The sequence below is a fragment of the Crocuta crocuta genome, unplaced genomic scaffold (genome assembly GCF_008692635.1).
Source record: "Crocuta crocuta isolate KB4526 unplaced genomic scaffold, BGI_CrCroc_1.0 scaffold551, whole genome shotgun sequence".
NCBI classification, from domain to species: Eukaryota; Metazoa; Chordata; class Mammalia; order Carnivora; family Hyaenidae; genus Crocuta; species Crocuta crocuta.
In genome coordinates this window covers 1054834-1068161 of record NW_027530969.1, presented here as the reverse complement: position 1 = coordinate 1068161, position 13328 = coordinate 1054834, and the positions used below count along the sequence as shown (strand labels likewise).

The 13328-nt window shown below is 35.3% G+C and overlaps 1 protein-coding gene across 2 annotated transcripts in view; it reads right to left on the bottom strand.

The window, feature by feature from the left end:
- FZD3 (frizzled class receptor 3) overlaps window positions 1–13328 on the bottom strand; it is a 91153-nt gene that overhangs the window by 68177 nt on the left and 9648 nt on the right. Inside the window, exon 2 of one of the 2 annotated variants that reach the window (XM_077769688.1) lies at window positions 12554–13231. The exons of the other annotated variant lie outside the window; for it this stretch is intronic. Coding sequence (XP_077625814.1) covers window positions 12554–12742 — 189 coding nt within the window. The 5' untranslated portion in view covers window positions 12743–13231. The remainder of the gene's footprint in view (window positions 1–12553; window positions 13232–13328) is intronic. 2 annotated transcript variants of the gene reach the window in all.

Genomic DNA, 13328 nt, shown 5'->3' with positions numbered 1-13328 from the left:
AAAAAAATTTTTAAAAGGAGTTTCTTGATGGTGATAAAATAGTTCTTTAATGGTAGTGGTAGCTACACACCTCTCTCTCTCTATATATATATATAATTCCAAAGACTAGGGGTGCCTGGCTGGCTCATTTGGTGAAGCATGAAACTCTTGATCTCAGAATCATGAGTTCAAGCCCCATGCTGGGCACAGAGCTTATTTTTTTTTAAAATTGCAGGNACAGTAGGGGAGAGGGAGAGAGGCAAACCATGAGAAGCTCTTGAATGCTGAGAAGAAACTGAGGGCTGATGAGGGTGGGGTAGAGGGGAAGGGGGTGATGGACATGGAGGAGGGCACTTGTGGGGGATGAGCACTGGGTGTTATATGGAATCCAACTTGACAATAAACTATAAAATAACAATGAAAAAAATATAAAAATAATAAAAATTTTTAAAAAAATTTTTAAAAGGAGTTTCTTGATGGTGATAAAATAGTTCTTTAATGGTAGTGGTAGCTACACACCTCTCTCTCTCTATATATATATATAATTCCAAAGACTAGGGGTGCCTGGCTGGCTCATTTGGTGAAGCATGAAACTCTTGATCTCAGAATCATGAGTTCAAGCCCCATGCTGGGCACAGAGCTTATTTTTTTTTAAAATTGCAGGGGCACCAGGGTGGCTCAGTCAGTTAAACATCCAACTTTAGCTCAGGTCATGATCTCACAGCTTGTTGAGTTGGGGCCCTTGAGTCAGGCTCTGTGCTCACAGTTCGGAGCTTGGAGCTTGTTTGGGGTTCTGTGTCTCCCTTTCTCTCTGCCCTTCCCCTGCTCAGACTGTCTCTTTTTCTCTCTCAAAAATAAACATTAAAAATATAAACATTCAAAAAAATTGCAAAGACTACACAGATGGACACATGCATATACGCACACAAAACTGAGCACATGTAAAAACTAGTGAACTATAAAGTCTGCAGATAAGGTCTGTAGTACCAATGTTAACTGCCTAGTTTTGATGCTGTATGACAGTTATATAAGACACTAAGATGGGGGTTGGGGGATGGGGTGGTGCAGGCTCGGTAAGGTACAAAGAATTTCTCTGTACTGTTTTTGTTACTTCCTATGAGTTAATAATTATTGTAAAATTAAAAACAGTATTATATTCACATGTTAATGATGTATGTACATATATGCACATGTATCCCTTGTTTTTTAATGTATGTCTTACGTCTCAAAACTTGTTTGGTACTTAAGCATATATAAAATACCAATCAATCCCTACCAACCAATCCAATATTGTTGTGTTAGTATGTTAGTTAAACCTCCATCTGTGAATTATAGATGAATTATAAAATTGATTTGAGTGGCTATTTTGTGCTGCCTGCAATGGGCCTAAAGTTACAAGTTCATGCTTTTGCCACTTATTAGCTATATATTTACCCTGTGCTGAGTATCTCAGCTAGTTAATTACAAACACTAAAGGGATAGGCAGTGTTTTAAGTATTTTACACGCATTATCTCATTTAATCCTCTCGATAATCCCATAAGGTAGGTACTATTAGTAATCACATTCTAATGTCTCATTTTCTCATATCACAGAGCTACAAAGAGACCCAAGGGATAGGACCCTGGCAGTCCTATCTAGAGCCCTTGAACTTAACCAATTTGTTCTACATAACCTCCCTAAACTTCAATTTTCTCCTCTGTAAAATGGTCTTAATAAATTATAAACAATAGTATATTCAACAGTTAGCATACAAAACCCAGCAAAAGCTTTTAAAAGGGATTAAGGAAGAGTCACAAGTTAACAGAGCAATAGCAATCCTATAAGGTGGGCATAAGGAACCCTGCTGAATTCTGTTCTCAGCAAGTGAAAGTCAACTGGAATGATGTTATTAAAAAGCAAAACAGGGGCACCTGGGTGGCTCAGTCGGTTGAGCATCTGGCTTCCGCTCAGGTCATGATCTCACGGTTCGTGGGTTCAAGCCCCGCGTAGGGCTCTGCGCTGACAGCTAGCTCAAGGCCTGGAGTCTGTCTTGAGATTCTGTGTCTCCCTCTCTCTCTGACCCTCCCATGCTCATGCTCGCTCTCGCTCTCTCTCTCTCTCAAAAATAAAAAAATTAAACAAAAAAAAAAAAGAAAACAAAACATGGATGAACATCAAAGTCATTATTCTGGGTAAAGAGAAGCAGACCAAAAAAAAAAAAAAAAAAACCCAGAAAATATGATTATATAAAACTCTAGTAAATAAATGAAAATCTACAGTGACAGAAAACAGATCACTGGTTGCTTGGAGCAGGGTGTAAACATGGGGGCAGACTACAAAGGCACCCAAGAAAGCTTTTGAGGTAATAGAAATGTTCTGTATCTTGATTGTGTTGATGGCTTAATGGGCATATAATTTGTCCAAATACTGAACACTTTAGGTGAAGTTGTGTACATACACTATACCTCAATAAAGCAGTTATATAAAAACAAAAATATTAGTATTTTTCAAATGAGCAAATTGCCTTGACTTTAATAATTTTAACCTCAGCAAAATCAAAATTAAAGGAGGTAGCCTGAATACTATAAAGCTGAGAATATATAAAAATACTATTAAAGTTCTATCATAGAGAAAAACAATTTAGCTGATTAATATTTTTTAGATTCCTACTGAGTACCTCCTTAAACAGTAATAGTTTTGTTCACTAAATCAAGACCAAGGTATACGAAGTTTACAAATTGAAATGTAACTTTCTAAAATTAAATTTCTGGTTTCTACAACAAAGGTGCACTACATGGAACCTTCTCTTCTTTGTTCAAATTCAAATCAACCAAGCCTTTGTGCTCCCAATCTCTTTCTTCTTTCAAATTTCCATTCCTGTTACCATAGGAACCTGGTAGCTGACAAGCCTTCAAGCACAGCAACAGCCCAAGCTTAGCAAGGGGTATGAAAAGGGGACAGAGTCAAAGGCCAAAATTTGACTCATGAGAATCAGAATTCCAATCTTTGTCACTCTACAAAGGGTCTGGTAACCACAGAAACTGTATCCTACTGTGTTTGGGAAAATTATGACTAAATTCACTAAACGTGAAACCAAATGTGGAATGGCCTTGGAAATCCAAAAAAATGGTATTCATTCTATTTCAGATCCAAATTAGAATAAGAAATTATTCAAAAACAACTTTTTAGAATAATTTTAAATGATTAAAAATAAGATCTTTAAAAATCTCCTTTTCTGTAAAAATAAGTTCTCAATGAGAAAAGACCTAAAACTTTAAGAATTTTTTGTATTAAAAAAAAGTCTAGATTAGAAAAACACCTTTAATTCTATAAATTTGCTTTTCTTTTACAAATCCTGATTAAAAAAGATAAAGTAGCATAATAAATAGCCTTTCAGTAAGTTGGTTTGCAGAAATTTGCCGTTATGAGAGGAACACGTTTATCTTAAGTCAGTGGAGAGTTCCCAGGGCAACCCATAACATTTGACTTTAAGGAAGTAAATTTTAATATTTCAAATATCATGAACAGTTCTGAACTATGGTCTCCCTCAAAAGATAAAACTTTACAAACAAAATTCTACCACACTTCATAATTTAATTGAAAATAAGTATTTTAAAGGTATTCCTTTAAAGTGATTTGTCATACAAGAAAATTAAAGAAAAAAATTTTAAACTTTTTCCATAGAGTAAGAAATAACTAAATGCAACCAATTCTCTATTACTTGTATGTAGATTTTTCAATTTAGAAGATTCTTAATTACTGACAGGTTTCTCCATCGCACAACAACCTTTCAAGCTACTTCACTAGATTGCTGTTTGTTTGGGAAAACCACCTATTAATAGTAACCCAAACAAAAGATAACAAGGGAAATAAATCAGATAATACATGTGTTCTGAAGACATAAACCATGAACTGCAAGAATAAATATAAACAAATTTCATTTTCTAAAAAGCTTACCCATAAAATATTAATAATTACTACTACACAGGGGTATATTATACTATTTTCTTACAAAAAACAACAAAAAAAAATCTGTCTTTGAAGGCCCATTCAAATACTGTCTACAATTGATCCCTTTCACATCAGATCCTTTGTTTTAGTAATTCAACCAAAATATATTTAATAAATACTCTTAGCTACTACAACTGAGAACAGGTGAGATTATTAAAAATAAAGTTTCTATACTAATTTTACTATTTTAAAAGCACAATGTTTTTTTACAGAAAAATTTAAAAAATACAAACATTAAATAAAACACAGAAAACACCAACAAATTGTGCTAATTCAGGAAAAGCACTGTCGGCCTTGGTGAAAATCCTTCCAGATCACTTACTCTGCAGAAACACACATGTGTATGTTTTTTTTTTTAACAAAAATAGGATGATACCATACATATTATCTACTCCTATCTTTTTTCCCCTACTTAATAATGTATCAAATCCAACCATTAGAATTTTGACAAAGATAGAGGCTATTTAAGGAAGAAGAAACCTGAAAGGCCTAAAGATAGGAAAGGTGGGCTGCTATGTTCTTTTGCTTAATTACACCACTTATTAAGTACAAACACATAAACATCTAAAGTTCTTAGTCACTTTGACCAGCTGTTCCTCACCCCTGAAAAGGCAAAGTAAAATACTAGTGTTCATAGTTATGTGGTACTCTTGGTACTGGGATTACCATCCCCATTCCCATCCAGCACACTTCTATTTACAACTCCAGGAGATCAAGTGCTTAGGAATAACATCATAACCCAAGTCTGACTACTAAGAAACTTACAGTTTATAAAGTTAATTAATTAATTCAAACATTTATTTAGTACTTCCTATGTGTGAGGCACTATGTTGGGTAGTAGGTATACAAAAATGAATAAGGACAAGCTCTGATTCCAAAACCAAAAGACAGAAAACTCAAATGTCCATTAATAGGAATTCAATGAAAAAAATGAGGACAGCTTAACAGCCATTAGGATGACTATTATAAAAACAAAAACAAAAATAAGAACAAAAATAAAGAATAACAAGTGTTGGGAAGAACGTGGAGAAACTGGAACCTTTGTGGCACTGCTGATGGGAATATAAAACAGAGCAGCTGCTATGGAAAACAGTATGGTGGTTCCTCAAAAAATTAAACATAGAATTAAATGCCCTGGAATTCCACTTCTGGGCATATATCCCCCAAAACTGAATGGAGACTCAAATAGGTATTTTACACACATGTTCACAGCAGCATTATTCATATAGGTAAGAGGTCCAAGCAACTGAAGTGTTTGATGGATGAGTGGATAAACAAAATGTGGTATATATATACAATGGAATATTATTTGGCTTTCAACAGAAAGGAAATTCTGGCATATTCTACATGAATGAACCTTGAAGACATTATGTTAAGTGAAAAAAACCAGTCACGAAAGGAAAAATATTGTATAATTTCTCTTATTATTGTGTACCTATAGTCAAATTCAGACAGAAAGAGAATGGAGGGTGCCAGGGGCCTGGAGGAGGGGAGAATGGGGAGTTATTGTTTACTGTGTACAGAATTTCAGTTCTGTTAGATGAAAAAGTGCTAGGGATAAATAGTGGTTATGACTACATAACAAGATGAATATACTTAAATGCACTGAACTATAGTGCACAATCTTTAAAAGGACTGTGGTGAACTTTATCTGTATTTCGCCAGTTAAAACAAACATGTTTACTGAATATCTATAAATATTACTATAGAATATCCACGATATTATTGTTAAATGGAAAAAAGATGGAGAAAAATACTATTATCAAAGAAAAGTAAAATATATGTGGGCAGATAGTATATAAACATTTTACATAAATAATATATTTATAATTTTGTAAGGAAGAATAAGCAAAAAAGCTTTTAAAATGACTACATTTAGGCTGAAGGAAAGAACAAGGTAGAAGGGAAAGGGCCAGAAATTAAACTTCTCTGAATATATCTTGTTCTATATATAAAGTTGTAAAACACAATTATAAAATAAATTTTAAGGGGTAGCTCAGTTGGTTAAGCGTCCAACTCTGGCTCACGTCATGATCTCACAGTTCATGGGTTCAAGCCCCACGTTGGGCTCTGTGCTGACAGCTCAGAGCCTGGAGCCTGCTTCGGATTCTATGTCTCCCCCTCTCTCTGCCCCTCCCCTGCTCATGCTCTGTTTCTGTCTGTCTTGCAAAAATACACAAAATGTTAAAAAAATATTTTTAACAATAATAGAACAAATTTTAAGTTTATTTATTTTGAGCAGGAGAGGGGCAGAAAGGAGAGAGAATCCCAAGCAAGCTCTGCACCAGGAGCAGTGAGCCCAAGGCAGGGCCTGAACTCCTCAACCAGGAGATCATGACCTGAGNCGAGATCATGACCTAAGCGAAAGTCGGACGCTTAACCGACTAAGCCACCCAGGCGCCCCTGAGCCACTAAATTTAAACCAAAAAAAATTTTTAAGTTATTCCTCAAAAAATGAAACATAGGAATCTAAACATGTATTGAGTTTAACCACACAGAGGAATATTTAACTTTAAATATAAAACTTTAAATATTTAAAATTTTAAATTAAAACTTTAAAGCAGAGTAATTTGACTGTACTGTATATAAATAGTGAATCTCATCCCTAAGGACAAAAACAAGTACAAAACAATCAATCTGCTTTCAGTAATCATATTATTAGTAATAACACTGTTATTATTCTGAAATTATAGAATGTATGTATATTGTAAAGCTTTAGTATAATAAAATAGAGAAACAAAAATAAGATTTTAAAATGTTAAATAAAAATTCTGTGATAGAGGCGCCAAATGGCTCAGTCAATTGTATCCAAATCTTGATTTTGGCTCAGGTCATGATCTCATGGTTCATGGGATGAAGCCCCATATGGGGCTTTTTGTTGACAGAGCAGAGCCTGCTTGGGGTTCTCTCTCTCTCTCTGCTCTCCCTCCCTCAACAAAACAAAACAACAAAACTCTGTGACATTATTTGAATTACTTTATTTGTACTTAAAAAAAAAAGGTGAGGCATCTGGGTGGCTCAGTCAGTTAAGCATCCAATTTCAGCTCAGGTCATGATCTCACAGTTCATGAGTTAGAGCCCTGTGTCGACCTCTGTGCTGACAGCTCAGACCCTGGAGCCTGCTTCAGATTCTGGGTCTCCATCTCTCTCTGCCCTTCCCCTGCTCATGGTCTCTCTCAAAAACAAATAAACATTAAAAAAAATTTTTTTTAATTAAAAAAACTGTTTCCTAGTTTTGTCTATGAATACGCCTAAAAACGGCTAGCCTAGTATTAACAGGCTTAGCACTCAGATAGTGGTCTCTAAATATCATTTCCAACTAAAAACAACCAGTGCTCTCTAGAGAAATCTCTGGTTCAAAGTTTGAGGCAGAATTTTAAGAAAGGAGCTTGGATCATACCAGAAAGCAAGGAAGCTAGGGTCAAAAACCCAGGAGCTATCTTGAAGAGGCTCCCACCACCAAAGAACAGTGCAGTTAGAGCCCCAATAGGAATAAAAACTGCAGTAGGATTGAAACACATCAAATATGTTAAATTCCTGAGTTCATAATAATACCTTTAAAAAGAAAAAAAGACTTCACTGGTCACCTCTAAAGGATGCTTGGGAATCAACCCATTATCTTAAACACTACTAAATACAAGAGACTGATTAAGCATATAATCTTTATATAAACTGTACATGAGAGTAACTCAGTAGCCCAATAGTAAATGACAGGAAATTTCTGTTTATAAAGCATTCCAGCTGACAAATGAATGACAGAATTAGAATATCACCCTTTTGCAAAACTTTAATGAAATTACTCATCTAGGAAATGACCATGATGGCTGCTAAAATTATAAAGAGTGACAACCAGGTATTATATGTCTATGAAGTATTCCTTAAAAAAACTTTTTAAAGGAGACAAAGGAACATGGTAAATAAAACCACACAGATACGATCGGCAAAATAAAAACTATGGGAAACTCCATATGGCAAATGCATTACAAGAAAAAAAGGAGAAAGAAAAGGGAAAGAGAAATTATACATTAAAAGAAACTTAAGAGGCATATCAATTGAATGGGACACATGAACCCTGATTTGAAAAGCCATCTATAAAAAATGTGAAATGATCAAAGTAATTTGAACATCAACTGGACGTCTGAGGATACTGACAAAGAGATAAAAGTATGGTGTTTATATATTTTGAAACAGTCTTTACTTTTTAGAGATTTATATAGAAATATTTATGGGTGAAATTATGGTGTTTGAGATTTGCTTCAAAGTAACCCAGCTGGACATGGAGTCACAACTGAAACAAAACTAGCTGCCAGCTGATCATTTTTGAAGCTGGATGATGGGTATATATTGTCTATTATCATATCTATATGTCTATATAATCGATATTTACTATAATAGAAGTTTTTTTAAGGTACAATTTGAGCTTGGAAAAGAGTAAGACTGGTTCAAACACGTTTTATTCTTTAAAAAATTTTTTTTTAATGTTTATTTATGTCTGAAAGACAGAGACAGAGCTTGAGCAGGGAGTAGCAGAGAGAGAGGGAGACACACAATCCAAAGCAGGCTCAAGGCTCTGAGCTATCAGCACAGAGCTTGACGCGGGGCTCGAACCCCCAAACCGTGAGATCATGACCTGAGCCGAAGTTGGACACTTAACCAACTGAGCCACCCAGGTGCCCCCAAACATGATTTCTTCTTAATGAATCATAAAGAATACCAAGGATTTGAGGCTTTTAGGCTGTGTTCCCAGTAGGATCTATCCCACTGCCAGCTCTCCATGCTATAGAAAATCTTTAATGCAGATGACAAAAGAAAATAGGAAATGGAGCAATACAAACCATCCCAAGAATTTTTCCTCTGATTTTTCTACAGTTGTCAAGTTTCCTTAAAAAAAAAAAAAAAAAAAAAAAAAAAAAAAAAAAGATAAAAAAAGACAAGTGATCAACGTCCCAAGAGGTAAGAGTGCTTGTTCCACGTACTAACTGAAGTTAAACAGGGTGACAGGCAACACAACAAGGACTACTATCTTGCATTCACACAGCACTTTAACTTTACAAAGTTTTATTTTTATTTTTTGAGAGAGAGAGCGCACAAGTGAGGGAGAAAGAGAATCCCAAAGGAGAGAGAGAGAAGCAGGGCTCACCCAAAGTGGGGCTCACGGTCACCCCAAGTGGGGTGTGAACTCACCCCAAGCAGGGCACAAGCTCATCAATGTGGGACTTGAACTCACAAACCGTGAAATCGTGACCTGAGCCGAAGTCAGATGTTCAATAACTGAGCTACCCAGGCACCCCTCAAAGTTTTTAAATATACACATCACTTACATCATCCGATCTTAACAACTTTGTGAAATGGAAAGGGAATAAAAAATCACTTCCTAGAGGAAACCAACACAAAGAAGTGACAAAACTAGTTAGTGGCAAAATACAAATTTCTTATCCCCATTTCAGTGCTTTTTCCACTAAACTGTCCCCTTCCTATTCAACTGCATGTATTTAGTACAGAGGGAGAGGCTCTTAAGATCTTTTTTATTACCAATGGAGTCATAAATACCTGATAACATGTGATCGGTAAAGATAGTTACAATTTGTTGACAATTTGTTGTCCATGCTGGACAGCTCCCAAAATTTTACTTAGCAATCTGGACAGCTCAAACTGGTTTGGAAAACTCAGGAATGCGGGGAAAAAAATGTTCTCCATCAAAAGCCACTGATGCACAGGGGGAAAGATATCAAGTTAAGAACTTAAAAAATTCAGTGTGTCTGTGTCTGTGTATAAATGAGTATGTTTTGGAAGGGAGGGATAGAGAAACATACTAGCAAGGTATCTTAAAATTAAGTTTCTTTTCTAACTTAATGAATTGACACATTAACCCATTTATTTAAACATATTCCAATTTCAATGAAAGTACTAAGAACCCTTTATCAACAATGAAAAAAACAGCCAACCTGCTAACTATGAATAATCAAATTTGAGATAAACCAGATTAGATACTTCCTCTCATCTGTGGTATCCCTAGCTCACTGTCCTATACTATTCTATTCCAGGCACTCACTTTGATTCAGGAAACATCAGTATAGGAATGAACGAACCCTAGGCAGACTTAAAACACAGGCCTGCTAAAAGATGCTGCGCCTAGGAAATTATCCTTCAATTCACCAAGTCCCACAGTGAACACTCAAAAATGTGCTCCAATTGTTTGCTCCAATGACTTGCTCCTGGTAAAAGCTGACATACATGTTCTGAGAGTGGAGACAGAGGGTGTCATCAGCAGATTCAAGTCCTTGTAACGACCCAAGCATCCTTACTTCCGTCTAAAAGGATGTTGTATTGACTGCTGAGTTTCCATGTCCTTTGCTATTACAGAAACTTTACACTAACTACCTGACATATCTTTCTGTCACTGGCATCACTGTCCTGATATGACAACCATGCAATAAAAAAATATCTGCAACATTACTTGGTTCAAAGAACTAGAGCCTTCTCTTAAAAATACTGCCCAGTGAGGGGCTCTCTCTAGAATGTGTGAAATTTAAACAGAAGCAACCTTTTTTGCCAATAAAATATCTAGATTACAGAGGCAACTTTAAGAAGAGAGTAGTGACAGTTTACTGTGTCATCATTATGAAGGTCCCAAGAGCCTACAAATGAATGCAAGTTCGTTTGAAACAAATATATTATCTTTTCTAGTACTTTCTCTTTAGGATCATTTAGAATGGAATTTGGAATAGAATTAACATCTGCAGATCACCTATTGTACACTATACCCTATGCTAGCTACTTTATAAATTTCTTGTTTAATCCTAACAGCCCTTCAAAGTTTTTTTGTTATTACTGTCTTTTTACAAATGAAGAAACCAAGGCTAAGGGACTTGTTAAGTGACTTGTTCAGTCTTAAAGCTACTACAAAGAAGAGTCAAAATCTAACCCAAATCAATTCAAATATCTTGAAGACTTGCTTACTACCCTATCTGCTTTCCAAAAGCAGTTATGTTGATTTATGATACTAAAAACAAAGGTTTTCCTACTTCAATTTCTTTGAGAGAGAATTGATAGTTTCAAAACACAGCAAGGACTGCTATGCCCAGAACCAAATTAATGTATTAAGCCAAGACCCATTTTCATATCCTAATCTGACAGTCTATACCAAATTTCTGCCAGTTACACCTTGTATATTCAGAAGAGCAGGAAATGCTTTGTTCAACCTCTAATGTTTTCAAATATTTGGAATATATAAGATGTCCTTCACATTTAAAAATCTATGAATAATAATCTTTCTACAAATTTTCCTAGACCTATCTATGCTAATCTACTTGGAAGTAATGAATCTTTGAGTTTTACCATAAAATGAAAAATTCCAAAACATAAAGGCTTCAATGTGCTGAAAGCACTATAACAATAGATCACAGACTAAAGTACAAAACATTCTCTGCAGAATTATTATCAGCTCCATTTTACAAGAAGCTTTACATAGGAAAGAAACCATGGCAAGAAAGCTTGCCATGTAATAAAGCTAGAAACTGACAGAGCTAGAATTCAAACCCAAGGTTTGTATAAGCGTATGCTCCCTATTGCCAGCATCTGTGGCCTCCTAGTTCTTACCTGGTAAACATATTATGCTTGTCCACAATTCTAAAACCTCTATAGAAATGCATGCATAGTTATTTAAATCCACTGTTAACTATATTCATTAATTTGTCATAGTTTCTAAAGTAAAATCATTAAAAAGTTACTCAAAGAATTACCATTAGAAAAATTCAAAAAAGGCAACAAATTTTCATAAAATTCTGACAGGTCAACAACAGATAATTTATACAACCAAACCTTCATTCATTGAGAGTGATCATTCTTAAATTGATGCGAACATGGTAAAATCAGAAAAAATATTTTTAAAGTTTAAGAAAATTCAAATATGACAAACCACCAGCCTAAAGGCTGAACAAAAGAATTTATTTCACAAGATCACGTTACCTTCAATACTTAAGGACCAAACTGTGAATATTATTATCATAGTCTACTCTTTATCTTAGGATTCATGATCAGCCACACAGAAAAAATGTAATCATACCATAACTTGCACAATTTTAAACTTCTGAATGACTATTATCTGCCATGTTCCAGTGTTCGATATTTCTTTAAAAAAGCAAGTCTAGGGGCGCCTGGGTGGCTCAGTCGGTTAAGCGTCCGACTTTGGCTCAGGTCATGATCTCACAGTTCGTGGGTTCGAGCTCCACATCGGGCTCTGTGCTGACTGCCTGCTCAGAGCCTGGAGCCTGTTTCAGATTCTGTGTCTCCCTCTCTCTCTGACTCTCCCCTGCTCATGCTGTCTCTCTCTCTCTCTCAGAAATAAATAAAACATTAAAAAAAATTTAAAAAGCATGTCTAAAAATAAGTCAAGAGTAACACTCCCCAAACATAAATTCTTCAATTAGAGTTTGAACCTAAATCTCTAACTTTTTAATGTACAAGACACAGTTAAAAATATTTTCCTTCACCGCTGTTTATCAGACACATTCATTAGATTAGTTAACAGGACTGTATAAGAGTCATTGTCTAAGATATGTCAAATAATAGATCAAGTCTTACCTCCATTGCTAAAGCAGCTGTCTGTTGATCATAGTGATTCAGAAGATTAGGCATGAAGGTAGTATTATAAGGCAAATCTTGGCACATCCTCAAGGTAATAGGTTCACAAGAAAATAAACTGTGCCCACCTATATGCCCCACGAACATAGTCAAGGGCCAAAGGTAGAAGACAATCCAACTCATAGCCATCCTTCCTGGATCTGAAGGAGATTCGGATGATCAGGCCTACTCAATATGTATTTTAGATCTTTATACACCTGCAGGTCTCAGCTTGAAAGTTTTTCTTCTATATCTTACTGTTAAGTTCTTCAAACAGTTGAATACTCTGCACCATCAGAGGTTTGTCAGCTTGATCTCACAAAAGGCATTTGTTTTTGGTTTCACAATACGGGAAAATGACATCATCTTGTCTCTTCTTTTCATTTTATTACATAGGGCACATTTGGCCAACATATCAAGTTGATCAACCACATTCCCAAACAACAGATTCCATCTTAGGAGAAGAGCTATTTCTTCCTCTGATTGAAAAATCGTAGAAGTATTTTTTTAATGAAAGAAATTAGTAATTTCCTCTCAAAATACTGCAGACCAGATATTAAAATCTTTGAGTTCTGTGACGTTGCAGGATACAAAATCAATATACAAAAATCTATTGTGTTTCCATACACCAACAACGAACTAAGAGAAAGAGAAATAAAGAAAACAAGCTTTGATGAAGATATCATACTGACCTAATAGATAAAATACATGGGTATTTCACAGAGACAGTAGAGTT